This window comes from Wyeomyia smithii, chromosome 2 (assembly GCF_029784165.1).
Source record: "Wyeomyia smithii strain HCP4-BCI-WySm-NY-G18 chromosome 2, ASM2978416v1, whole genome shotgun sequence".
Taxonomy (NCBI): domain Eukaryota; kingdom Metazoa; phylum Arthropoda; class Insecta; order Diptera; family Culicidae; genus Wyeomyia; species Wyeomyia smithii.
The window spans coordinates 89,629,963-89,643,972 of NC_073695.1; the positions used below are offsets into that span (position 1 = coordinate 89,629,963).

General features: G+C 37.8%; 2 protein-coding genes across 2 annotated transcripts; one reads left to right on the top strand and one right to left on the bottom strand.

Annotated features, from left to right (window-relative positions):
• Nucleotides 1-1,765: 1,765 nt before the first annotated feature.
• On the bottom strand, nt 1,766-7,788 carry LOC129725121 (probable inactive tRNA-specific adenosine deaminase-like protein 3). Its single transcript, XM_055680581.1, has 2 exons — nt 7,488-7,788; nt 1,766-3,014 (listed from the first exon to the last, which is right to left on the bottom strand). The coding sequence occupies exon 2, from the start codon at nt 2,946-2,948 to the stop codon at nt 1,812-1,814; it is 1,137 nt and encodes a 378-aa protein (XP_055536556.1). The 5' UTR covers nt 2,949-3,014; nt 7,488-7,788; the 3' UTR covers nt 1,766-1,811.
• A 4,285-nt stretch (nt 7,789-12,073) lies between these two features.
• On the top strand, nt 12,074-13,772 carry LOC129725119 (WW domain-containing oxidoreductase-like). Its single transcript, XM_055680579.1, has one exon. It carries the CDS (start codon nt 12,257-12,259, stop codon nt 13,475-13,477), a length of 1,221 nt encoding a protein of 406 aa, XP_055536554.1. The 5' UTR covers nt 12,074-12,256; the 3' UTR covers nt 13,478-13,772.
• The last annotated feature ends 238 nt before the right edge of the window (nt 13,773-14,010 follow it).

The following is a 14,010-nucleotide window of genomic DNA, read 5'->3' on the forward strand; positions in this document are numbered from 1 at the left end:
CTGGTGTCGTTCAATCTTATGGCACAAGGTCAAATTAATCAGAAGTAATTATGAGAATATCATTCCGCGGGAAGAAAGCAGCGGCGACAAAGCTTGTATATGACACGGTCACATCAAGCGCAGCATTACAAAGTCGGACTTAAATCTTAACTCCTTGTTTTCATTTAGTTGTAATAGGTGAAAACCACCATTCCGAAAACTTAATTTTCAATAATAAAAAATATTTTTTTTATTAGATGATTTGAAATGGGTCTAGAATTTCCCATTTCATGCTAGTGGCGAATACGGCCTGAGTAAACAATTTTAGACAGAAACCTTTTAATTGAGAATACGTTGAAATAAATGGTGATTGACGAGCCGTTCAAATACGGATTGTTTGCTTCAATTAACCTCAATTGATGATATCATACGTTGGTCGCGTTATAGTTGGTTCGAGCTGCGAGGGAATGTACATTGAAAGGTAACTATCATGCTTCCATATTCGCGTCAATAAGTTATTTAAACATCAAGATGCAATGTGTTTAATGATGTAATTAATTCGCTAAACTTTATGTATTCACGCTAATGATGATCTTTTCAAAAGTACCGTGCTGGATCGAAACCCGTACAGTATCGAAATCCGTACACCTTTTGATGTTTTTCTTCAGTTTTAAGCATTATAAAAATGAAAATTCATATGATAGTTACATGTACATGTCCGTTGAGCTGTTGGCCTTCTGTTAAATTAAACTATGCGCCAGTAGGCCATGAAATAAAAATATTAAAAATAAAAAATCAATGGTGAATCGGTTTCAGTTGTCATTTCGTTGTATCGTTAGAGAATATACTAAGGAAACGATCTTCAGATAAAAACGTTTTTCAAGTGGGACATAAGTGTTTTACTCTGTGAATCTTTTTGAAATTGATGGAAAAGGTAAGTCTTTGTCATTTTCAAGCTGTATATTGGCTGGTAGATAGTGTAAACTGTATTTATTCAACAAAAACTGTGCCGTACGGATTTTGATCTTTCTTAATTGCTTGAATCGAAATCCGTACAGCGTGTGTATGTGTGTTTTCAGCATATACCGGAAGAAAACAAGTATAAATGTACGGCAAACAATTTCGAAGGAGCTGTGACTGAAATGCGCAAGGGAAAGTCGTACCGGGAAGCTTCGAGAGGTCCCGGTCGCTATAATAAGGGGTGCCGCAACGAAACGCTACGAAAACTGCACTATTTCAGCTGATATAAAAAATTAGAAAACCGTGTGAAACTTTAGGAACCAGTTGATCCTCAAAATATTTTTATTCGTAAATTTAAAGATAAATTATAAATAAAAGATGTTCATTTTTGTTCTTCTATATCTATACGGATTTTGATTCTTTGCTGTATGGACTTTGATCCAGTCTATATCGCGTGTGTGCGGATTTCGATTCAAAAGTGTACGGGTTTTGAATCAGACAAGAACTGTGAACGGATTTCGTTTCAAAACATGTTCTATTTAAACATGATTTTTTCGAGTTTCAGAGTGATTTTAATCATTTTGCTTGAAAATAGTGATAAAATATAAGTAGACCTATAAGTAAACAAGTCAGTTTAAAGCAATATGTGATTTCTTGATTTTATATTGACCGTCGAAGATTATCATGTGCTTAGGTGTACGGATTTCGGTCCAGCACGGTATTGGTTATTGCTTTTTTTGTAACAGTATCTATGGGACTATGTGATACTCAACTCAACATGTCGAAGTTTTGGCCGAGGATTTCACAGCAAATTCGAAAAAATGCGTTTTTAATTGCAAGGCATGTATTGCGCTGTACAATGATACCACTAGTCAGTCTACTCGAAAAACTTCATAATGATGGTTTAGTTCTTTCACGCAGTGAACCTTGGTGATAGATAACAAAGCTCCGTTTTTCGTACTAAGATGGAAAAAGACTCGCCTCACTCGACTGTGCACTAAAGCCATCGCACACATAACACACGGTTCGTGCGTTAAGTAAATATCGTAACCGGTGCAAAGATAAGGGCCGTACTTAGCTAAATTGTCCTCATCTGGTGTAATATCTATTTCCTTTACACCTTCTGCTTGAACTGGTTGTGCTCCGAACTTGATTGCATCAAACTTGTCGTTGAGAATTCGCACGTATTCGGCTTCAATTCCGCTAAGGACGAAATTATTTTCCTTTGAGGAAGCCTGCTGCCGAACAGTGAACCACGTACCGCCATTTTGCGAAATGGCAACATTATCAATTAACACCATCGGGCAGTGCATCATCGGGTGTTGATCGCTTTGACCCGTGCCTATAGCAGCCACACGATTTATCTTTGGATTTACACATATACCGAACGGGTTACCGTTGAATTGCTCCCTTAGATAGAGACACGCAGACATCATCATTAGGTGATAACTCCTTTCGATACTGCTGAAGTTTGTATTCGTGTATAAAGACTCCAGATATTTGTCTGGATGAAATTTACAGGCCCAGAGTGAATTAGCAATCTCATATTGCCACCTAAGTTTGGGTTGATTCAGAACGACTTCCCGCTTAGAAATACTATGACAAAGACTATCAACTAGCTCGTCTTCAACATTTTTCAGTCTCAAATATGTAGCTAACCTGGCATTTATATCTCCATCGACTTTATTTGCATCAATCGAATCATCTGCATTGCTCGCCATTTCTGCCTTCAATATATCTTCTAGGTGGATAGCCTCCGCTATAATAATCATTCCATCGCGACTAACACGTTTCAAATGCTGCATCCGAGACATTGGCAAGGAGCGGTTCAATTCGGATATCAATTTGCCTGTTTGGCTTGTGTTGAGAATGCGGCCAACATAAACCTCTATCATACGGGGCGACTTGCAAAACTCGTCCGATAGGACGGAGTGTATCATATTTAGACCATCGACTTTGGCAGTTGCTAGTCGCGGCTTTTTCGATGCGGGCTGCTCCAGATCACTCATTGTGAGCAAGCGTTGCTCAACACTGTCATTGAAATAGTCAGTTGATCTTCAAATTGCTGTTGTTAACTGTAAACGAAAATAATTAGTAACTACGTAAATTATCTAGATAAAAGAGAAAGTGGTTTCATTTGGCTGTTTTGGCTTGTCTAATAAAATGTTTTAGTTTTTGTATGTTTATTATTTATTAACAAAACGATTATTCTTATAAACCCAAGAACTCATTTGTGCTACGAAAAATTATTGGAGCTTTTTCGCAAAGTAGATTTTGGTTTAAATTACGCAAGCTATTTGTGTGAAAAATACTGAAAGCTATAAGTCGCACTGGATCATTATATTATAAAATAGAAATACAATATTGAACTTTAAATTTAAATTTAAATCTGTTATTTTGATCAGTATATTTGCAGAATATACAGAAAATAACGTTTATTAAATGACGCATTGCATCTATAATTTTCATACCTCTATCTTCGTTACTATACACGACGTACCGGTTTATCGTAGGTATGTATTGGGTGAGCTAAAATGATCATTAATAAACTGCAAAACCGCATATCTTATCGTTACTAAACAAAGTTCAGTCTAGTAACCAGCGTTGAAAAGTACAAGTTGAATCAGAAACCTATGCAGGTTTTATTGATTACTTCATACACACTGCGTGAAGAGTACAACTACCTACAACTGTAGACACCAACATATGGACATGGATAGGCTGGTCACAGTGAAAATACTAGTTTCTCACCTTATTCCAGATAGGACAAGATCACCAGGAGACGAGAGAGCGCAAAGAAGCAGTATGGAAATAACTAGTTTGTGGTGGATCAGTTTGATTATAACTAAAAAATGCCGGTTAAAGTGACATCCCCCTCCCCGTGATGGTTTGCATTCTTCAATCAAAACGGCCCTACTGTATCAGTTTCGTCTACAACTACAGTTGAAGAACTGGAAATGAAAGTAAGGAAATTAGTTGCTCTTGAGCTGTAGACACTGGGTCAGAAGTCTAGAATACCTTGAGATTACAGAAACTTTAATGAACAAGTAGGAATACTTTGAAGGATTTCAAAAAGGGATTTTGCTGCAATGCACTCAAGAACAAGTTTTTGTCAATATAACTTCATGGACAAACAGAACACTTATGTAATTGAATAAGGGGGCAGTTGTTATTCAATGAATATTGTGGTAAGCTATAATTACTACGCCATTTGAATATAGATATAATTCAATTTGCACAATAAGTGTTTTCACGTGTCTATAATTCATCAATCATTCATATTCAATGTACTCAGAAAAGAAAACATACAAGTTTTGAATCAAAATTATATTTATGTTCATAGGTGAAAATTTAGTGAAGTGAAAGAGAAAAACTATAATTTCGTTCATGCTGCTTTATAGCTGTGTTATTAATGCTTAATAATCAGTGCCAACTGTTAGTGTTTGTAGTGTACACGAAAAACTGCTACACATTACTACCGAATCTCGGTAATTTACTGTCGAGAATGGCACCCAATGAACACTCAGTTAAAATGATCGGTATGACGACTAAGAGATTGATAGAGGTGACAATTTGAACAATTATTTGTATCAAACACTTTTTTCAAGATAAGGTTTTTATTTAAAGTGAATCGATATTTTCCGGTATGCTCCATCCAACATCATTCATTAGGCATTTTTTCCTGTTTGTAGCGATTTTGAGACTATCGTGTAAATATTTTTTAATATTTTCTCGATAAGGGAGGAGATCCAAATAATGAGAAAAACATCGTATACAGGGTGCGCCATAATTATTGCAACAAGAAACAGAGGACCGTTAACCACATTTTTGGCAAATAAGAGAGAACTTTTAAAATAAAAATAATTTATTTAGTAAAAGCAGTTCAAAAAACAACTCATTCAATGTGTCCTCCTTTAGCTCTGATGCCAGCTCGGAGACGCTTGGGATAAGACTCGACGGCGGACCGAGTTTCTTTTCGAGGAGTTTCCTTCAAAGCTTTGAGCAGACTTCTTTAACTCGTACAAATTTGTGTGTTTTCGTAAGCAGGCCTTTGCTCCTAACATCCCCCAAATCAAGAAGTTCATTACGTTGAGATATGGCGAGTTTGAAGGCCACTCATCCTTGGTGATGACAGAGAGAGTGTTGGACTTGTACCAAACTTGAACGGTCTTCTTTGTGTGAGCCGGGGCACCGTCTTACATGACTTACACTGCCCATAAACGCATAAGAGTCACACTGCCAAAAACCTACAACTGAGTAAAACGCAGTAGACGCAGGTAAACCATAGCATTTTTTCCTTCCTATGGGTTCAATCAAAGAAACAAAAATTTAAAATAAGCATTCATCCAAGGTAAATATATTTGTGCAGAATACTTTTATATGCAATAAGGTTATTGTTGTTCCGATCAGTACACTTTATTTGGCCTTTTAATGAAAGTTACCATGATTTTCTGCTAATTGGTTTCAGCTCTAAGCCTGTTATGCGTTTATTCGTAACGTGGGACTGACCAAAATCAATATTTTTTTCATCATTTCAGTAACAAACCTAACTTTTGTTGTAAATTTTCGAGAGCACACGTAATGTAAAGAAGTTTCTAAGGTTTATCTCAAAAGTGATGAAAACTCACATGGGACTGTTATGCATTTATGGGCAGTACATTCTTCTTCAAAATCTCATCCGGGTAGTAATCATCATCGACTTTTATTCCTTTTCAAAGAAAAACAGCTCGGTTCGCGAATCGGCGATCACTATAGCAAAAACCATCACAGAAGCTGGGTGAAACAAGCGAAGGATCGTTCTTCCAACTGAATCATAATCTCCTAATGTTCGTGCGAGCACTCGGTCGTTTTGCGAGTTGTGGGCGACAAATGGTCCGGGCAAGAAGATTCTTGCATTGCACGATCCTTAGGCCGTTTACATACTGGCGCGTTCTGCTTTGCGGAGACGATTCGCCTTGCCTTGGGTTCATGTACAGCGCTAAGTAGAGCTGTACATTAACCCACGGCAAGGCGAACCGTCTCCGCAGTGCAGGACGCGTCAATATGTAAACGGCATTATTGTTGTTTGCGCATCGGAAAGAGCCTGTTTTTTCGGGTGTTTGTATGGAAACAGTTGTTGTTTTTGATTGTTTTTACTCAATAAATTATTTTTATTTCAAAAGTTATCTCTTACTTCCCAAAAACACAGTTAACGGTCCTCTGTTTCTTGTTGCAATAATTATAGCGTACCATGTAATCATTGAAGAAATGGTTGAGGTGAAGGCATCGAAGTTTTTAGGAAAAGTAGGTAATAGGGTAAATGATTAAAGAAATGGGTGGGATGGCTGATTTGGAATAGAAAATAATTTATTTGAATAATTGGTGAGTAAGAGGTAAGAAGTGGTGAGAGAGAGAGAGAGAGATAGGCACAGAAAAAGACAAGAGAAAATTGCAAAAATGGAAAAAGAATATCAAAAGGAAGACATCTTGAAGAAAAAAAGAGAAGCTGCGACAGTGAAAGAGAGAACGTTTCATTTAGACAAGAAAAATTACTTGATGAATTAGTTTGCTGGAAGTCATTACATCTTATTATATTGTTTATATAGAATTTCTGCTTCTTTTATACGCTATCAGTTATTATAATTTTCCGAGTTCAACCAATCAGACCATAGTAACTTCTAAGCCAAATAACAAGAGCTCATATTGAATCCCGAGCAAGATCGGGTTTTCAGCTAGTTTACCATAAAAGTAACTGGTAATCTTGTTTGGAACATAATTAACAATTTTAATGTATCGTACGTTTCAATATCTATCATTATTGTTATAATACGATATTCTCGATATTTCTCACAGTAAAAATTGTATAATTAATAAAGTGACATAAACAACGAACATATTTAAAAAATATATCACATGTTTTATCAGCTGTTTTTTTTTTTTTTCGATTACCTTGAAGAGATTTCTGACCATCTCAGCATGTTTAGATACTCTGTAGTACACAGGAAAAACATTTAAATTTCAAAATCACATTTAATCGCTTTACGTAATAAAGAGGTTGCGTTGTAAGGCACGTTACATCATAACGATGCATACCAGTACTCAATTATTTCTCTATCAATTCGTGAACTTTATGTATCAACCTTCTGTTTATTAAAATTTCGCAACCAACAGATGATGTACAAGGATATATATTAGAGGACTAGTGCAACGATCTTCTTACTGACACAGTCAGTCTCTCCCAACCCGGGTTCGAAACATACGCCTAGCTCATTAGACCTGAAGCCAGTTAGGAAACTTTTATAGAACCAATCAATCAAAAATTTTACAACTGGATTGCTAAGAGAAAACAATTTTTTGTATTTGGGCGTAAACCTTTCTAATTTTTTGCCACTTTCACAAAAAAATGTGTAAAACGACGCACAAGCTCAAAGAATGCGGAACCTTGGTAAACAATTTTGGTTAGATTAGAACTTTATTCTTTACTTAACACGTTGCTACCTAGCAAAATATAATCCTAATCTCTAACCCGTTTATTTTTTGACACCTTGCTTAATAGACAGTATGCTTACTTTTGAAGTCCAGGGCGCCTGTATGAATTTTTAGAAGTCCAGTACTGTTGTGTTCTTACAGAGCGAAATTTGTAAATGCTTTACTCACGAACAATTATTTAATATTCTATCGGTTTGCGGTGGAAGGTAAACTAGTAAAGATATTGATAAAGATGAACGAAACTACAGCTGATCAGTTTGAAGGTTTGAACCTTGAACAGTGACATTTCTATCGCCGGTACAACCACAACACGTTACACGCGTTATTATTTTTCACACATAACTGTGTTCGTGGTAAACGGGTAAACCTGGTAAACTCGATCCTTTCGGCTACAAATGAACACTGTTATGTGTTCATTTTATAGTTGCAGCCCCAAGTATGATGACAGTTCTACAAGGTATGCTACATTTTTGTCTATCCACGCACACAAACAAATGAAAAATTTCGCGTTGTGTATGGAATTCAGAACATTTTTGGAAATATCTCGTTTTATGTTGTTTCATATCTGTTTTTTTTTTTGGTTGGAGAGTGAATCTCCAGTTGAAACACACTAGAAATTGATATTAATTTAGATTAAGTGTGAAAGATTGCGACAATATGTCGAAATAAAATATATAAAAATGCTATATTTCTAATAGTTGGAGCATAATCTTAGTCATTGTCATAGCTCATGACTTTTGTTACTGTATGAAACATAAGCGACTCTATTTAGAAGCGCTATTAGAGTACAAAAAAAACGAAAAGTGCAAAAAGGTGATGAAAAACAGCATATTTTACCTAAACCGCAGCATGTTTATGTATTCCCCACAATTCAAACATGTTTCAACATCATTTCTATAACTTTTCAGGAAAGCATGTTTTATAAGTTTAGTTTAAAATGCAAAATCATTTCAAATTTCATACAAAATTGGAAAAAGTTCATAACGATCACTAATACTAATGCATCGACGTGAATAGCATACCTTGTAGAACTGTCATCATACTTGGGTTGCAGCCTGCAGCAACTCCACCAATTCGGGTTATTCCGGTTATTCGCGTTGAAAGAGATTTTAAAGGCTGTTTGCACCTACGTGAACACTCATATGTAATTGTCAAAATGTGCGTGATGACAAAAGCAAAAATATTTCCCTCCTTCTTTTTCGCATGCAAAAACCAAACAAATACCAGCAACACCGTCAACGCGAATGAAAATCGAATCCTGCATTTATTTTTACTACGTGTCGTACTTAGTGATGGGAAATATCGCCCAAAACGGACATCGATAACAATCGATAATTCCGGGGCTTCTATCGATATTATCGATAAGTATCGATAATTTGACAGCTAACGTTTGCGGTAAAAAAAAAGTTTTCAGATGGTGATGAAAAAATAAACTATGACAGATAGTTGAGTTGGATAAATTTCCCATGGAAGGTTACCATGTTAGCTTCCTCACAAAAAAATATTACGTCCTCGCGTGCAGTCTTCCGGCAGTTAACCGGAACATTCGCCATGGCGGACGAAAACATGCGTGTAGCCTTTTTTAAGCTCTTTCTTCGTTTTTTTTATTAATTCCTCCTCCGTTTTCGCGACAATTTTTGGAATAGATCTTGCGCTTCGCGTTTGCCCAGAAATTCTCGATTGGAAGCAGGTGGGGGACAATGGGCAGATTCGCCGACTTCGGTACCACATCCTCCAACGATCGCTTCGAGTAGTTGATCGACGTCAAATCTTGCCAGGACACCGTATCTTCGCGCTTATGGTATTTCTTGATGAACGACGCAACTTCTGTCAGGCACTTCGTACTATAAATTTCCCCGTTCACGGCCAGCCCGGAGCGAAAGAAGAGCAACTTTGACATCCCTTTCTCGCTGATTGTTAGCCACAACCGCACCTTCTTGGGGAACTTGGTCTGTGAAATAAACTTTACCTCGGTGCTCACTTCCTTCGTGGGGGAGGTAAAATACGAAGAGCCCTGCTAGTCGTTGCCTTCCAGGGTGAGATAGGTCTAGTCGTCCAATACCACTGCCGCGTCGCGATTCGCCGGGAAAATCGACTTGACCATCTTATCCAACCGCTGTCGCTGCGTCATTGCCTGCAGCTCCGAGCGAGACCAGTGGACGGGACTCCCGCTTCCTGCATGTATATCCACGTCTCCAGATGCTTTTTCACTGTTTTAGAGCATGCACCAACCTCTTGGCCAAGTGCACGCTGCGATTTAGCCACTTTTTCCTCGGTCTTCCTCTTCAGCACCGTTTGAAGCTTCTTGTCGCTCAGGGTCGTTGGCCGTCCGGAACCGGGCTTTCTTTCGATGCTCTGATCGTTGTCCAATAGTGTCAAGATGTTGTAGATGCCAGAACCGGCATACCCGGCGTCCACAAAGTGCCGCACGATGTCCGTTTTTGACGCGGCGGGGTACCATTCTATGAACGCGCACACTTCTGAACGGAGTAGCTTCACTTTTTTCGCCATCACAGTTAGAGTTTGACTGATAGAGCTGTCAATTTTTTTTCGCTAACTCATGGGTTACTATGAGTGATGATGCATGAGTAGTTTCGTCAGTGCTATTAAAGGTAAACCCATGAAATATTGGCAATTTTTGCCAATTTTTTTTTACCGCAAACGTTCTTCACCAAATGCGATTTTGCTATATAAATTTGTTAAAAACAGAAACAGTGAGGGCCCAAACAGAATGGATACGTTCGCGTTGCGTTGACGTCAATGTGACAGTGAATGTATGAGCTAACTATCAAATTGCCGCAAACGCATCCGCGACGTATCCATTGTGTTGAGGCCTTGAATGACAAATCTTACGATACTACAAATGAAAATTCAAACAACCGGACGAGTTAAACAGTTTGTTTTGGAAAGTCTTCGGGTTTTACGCCGGGAGTGCTTTCTACGGAGTAGTTTCAAGCCGAAGTTCACTTTGAAGGTTGTATAATAAGGGAAATAATTGAAGCAGGCAAAATTCTGTCAATTTTTAAACGTCCAAAACTTCACGAAAAATGAATCAATTCGGACAAAACAGGTTTCATTTTACTGGAAAACTGCCCTAGTTTCCCAGTATTACTAGAAAACTGGACGTGACCAAGGGTCACTGGAAATGTTTCGGATTTCCGGAGTGTGTGCCAAAGTGTACATTTTTGCAACGCGTAGAACTTTTCCTGACATTCTGTTTCACTTAGGTTTATATGCTGTCAATAAATCAGAATTTGTTTCGGGTTCATTGGTAGCCAAAGATTGAAAATTCGCCAAGGAATCATTGAAGTATGAATTTATTAAGTATGGGTGTTGATTTTGGCGGTTTTTTTTCTGTTGGGTACTAGTTTTCTTTGAGCTTGCAGCACTCTAGCAGAATTCAATCGAACATAGTGGGTGTGTAGGTCTTATTAAACCAAGCAACTTTGCGAATTTGTGTTTGAAAAGTTATCTGGATTAACATTTAAAAAGGTCAGATTATTTTCACGCGGATTTTCTCTGAAAGGTTATTTATGCAGATTTTCAAATTAACGTGTTTTTTTACGCGAATTTTTGAATTAAAGCGGCTTATCAAGAATAACATGGTTTTTTTCACGAGGCATGTAACCCCCGCGTAAGAAAACCTAACTGTATTTGAACCTTTTTCTTATGAATCAATATATCTTTGTAAAAATTATCTGAACTTTCCTTCAAAAATATAAAAAATGAGTTAAAGATCCTACTCTGAAAAAAATATTATTTTAAAAACAAAAAATGATTTTAGAAAATATCGGTGATCTCAGATTTTTTTAAATGAAGTATTTTAGATAAACAATTTAGTTGCCTAAAACGTTCTATGCGTTGCAAAAATGTACACTTTGACACACACTCTTGAAATCCGAAACACTTTCGGTGTAGGTTGGTCACACCAAGTTCCCAAGTAATACTAATATAATACTGTTTTCCAGTGAAATGAAACCGGTTATCAAAATTGATTCATTTTTCGTAAAGTTCTGGCCATTTAAACTTAGAGAGAATTTTATTTATCCCAATTATTTTGTCTATCCCATGTATAAATCAAGATACTTTTTTGGCGCAACAATTTCGTTCATTTGGATTTTTAGTGGAACTAAACATTGTTTGTTGGGTAACAGATACTTTAAACTTAAACAATTCCAAGTTAAACTAAACAATTACCAGAGAATTGCCAATAGACTACCGCTATGCATGTCCATCATATTATAAGAGTTGGCAAGCCAAAGAAAATGCATTTTATTACAATTTCGAATCATTGCTTTTGATGAGATGGTGCAAAAAGTTTGGATATTTTTTTTAAAGTTCTCCAGTGCTGAGTTGTCGAATTCACCTGTTCTTAGGAAACTAAAAACTATAAATACCTTTTTAGTCACCATTATTTCTCAGAAACTCAGTGACACCCGGGGCGAACCTTTACACCACCCCAACAATGCTAAATCTTGTCGAATAGCAGCACCCAACAAATACCTAGCGGCAAAAGCAACTCCTGGGGTAGGGTAGGTTCTTTTGGGTCTCCTCCAGTAACCAGCCGCACTGACTTGTGCTCGACCTTATAATATCGATAATTATCGTTAACGTAAAAAATTAACGATAATATCGATGACCTGCATTTATCGATATTATCGATAAGTTTCCCATCACTAGTCGTACTTACATCGTGCATCGTACAGATGATTTTATGCTTGCATAGATTGATAGATTAAGGCGTAAATAGTGAATCGCGCTTTAGTTTCTTCTGCAGTAAAAGCAACCGGTTAGCGTAGTGTAACAACTAGTCAAGTTTTGCTAGCTTAAAGAGAAAGTTCAGTGTGCTATGCCGGTGCCACTTCCCGATTCGGATTCAGAGGATGAATTACCTCCTGCGTGGGAAGAGCGAGCGACGACGGATGGATTTGTTTACTACGTAAACCATCAGAGTAAAGCTACTCAATGGACGCATCCCCGCACTGGGAAGATGAAACGGGTTTCTGGTGAACTTCCGATCGGCTGGACCAAACAAGTTGAAGAAGCAACTGGGAAGATAGTGTTCAGTGAGGGAGCTACCCAGAGAAAATCTTACACCGACCCTAGACTAGCCTTCGCCGTTGAAGAAGCTCCTCAGGTAGTTGGGCAACTTCGACAACGTTTCGATAGTGGGACGAATGCCCTTCAGGTGCTGCATGGTCGCGATTTAAGCGGAAAAGTAGCGATAATTACTGGCTCCAACACTGGCATTGGATATGAAACAGCCCGCTCCTTAGCACTGCATGGATGTGAAGTTATATTCGCTTGCCGTAATGAAAAAACAACTAATCAAGCCATTGCCAGGATACAAAGCGAAAAAGAATCAGCTGGCAAGTTGTGCCGATTTTTCAAACTAGATTTAGCCAGCCTGCGTTCTACAAAAGAGTTTGCAGAACAAATTAAAGCCAAATATAAGCATATTGACATGGTTATTCTTAACGCCGGGGTATTTGCTTTGCCTCACTCTTTAACTGAAGATGGCTACGAGACAACATTCCAGGTGTGTCATTTGTCGCACTTTTATTTAACCAATCTCTTGTCTGATATCTTGGACCATACATCCAGAGTGGTTATAGTCTCATCCGAATCACACCGCTTCAGCATGCTTCGCACTAGTGATATAACCGAAAGCAACCTCTCGCTGCCCGCCAACAAATATTGGAGCATGATTGCATACAACAACGTGAAGTTATTCAATGTTCTATTCGCGTTTGAGCTGGCGAAACGATGGAAAACTCGTGGTATATCCGTGTTTGTACTACATCCCGGCAATTTGATTTCATCGGACATCTCTCGCAACTGGTGGCTTTACAGGTTGATTTTTGCCCTTGTAAGACCGTTCACCAAGTCGCTGCAGCAAGCTGCCAGTACTACTATTTATTGCGCCACTGCGCACGAACTGAACGGGCTAACCGGACTGTACTTCAACAATTGCTACGTTTGCGAGCCCAGTAGAGGGGCGAAAAACGAACGCAAGCAAGAAATGCTTTGGAAGCTCAGCGCGAGCATGATCGAACGGATTATCAAGTAGTTTTATGCTCAGATCCCTGTATGTTTTAACCCTTTCACAATGATTTCCTAAGTTGGTGAATATCGTTCTTATGGTACAAGCGACCACCGGATGTATGCACTCTTACTTGTCTCAAAGTTTTGAAGAATCCTTTTGGTGTTATTGTCTTTATTGTATCTGCTATATTCATACTGGCGCAACAATTAAATGTGCCCTGTCGAAATATAACAAAATATTTGAAAACTACTTAAAATCGTTTTAAATCACACAAACTCATGTGGTGGAAAGTATTTCGGTATTGTATGGTATGCTGTGGTTTAACCTAATTTCAGGTCACGATTGTAGATTTTTTTGATACAAACTAATAATTGGAGTTTATTCACTTTGAGTTTTTTTTTGTTTAATTTCAATCGAGAGATCAGATTGAACCTAAGTTGTCTTGGGAGATACTTATTATCTACTTATACTAATTGTTTATCTGAATAAAGTTTGAAATGAAGACACAAATATATGCTAACTACAGATAGAAATTTTTGTCATTCCGAAAATCATCG

What these genes read in the sequence shown, in the direction of transcription:
- LOC129725119 (XM_055680579.1), top strand. Translation starts at nt 12,257, where the DNA reads ATGCCGGTGCCACTTCCCGATTCGGATTCAGAGGATGAATTACCTCCT.
- LOC129725121 (XM_055680581.1), bottom strand. Translation starts at nt 2,948, where the DNA reads ATGAGTGATCTGGAGCAGCCCGCATCGAAAAAGCCGCGACTAGCAACT.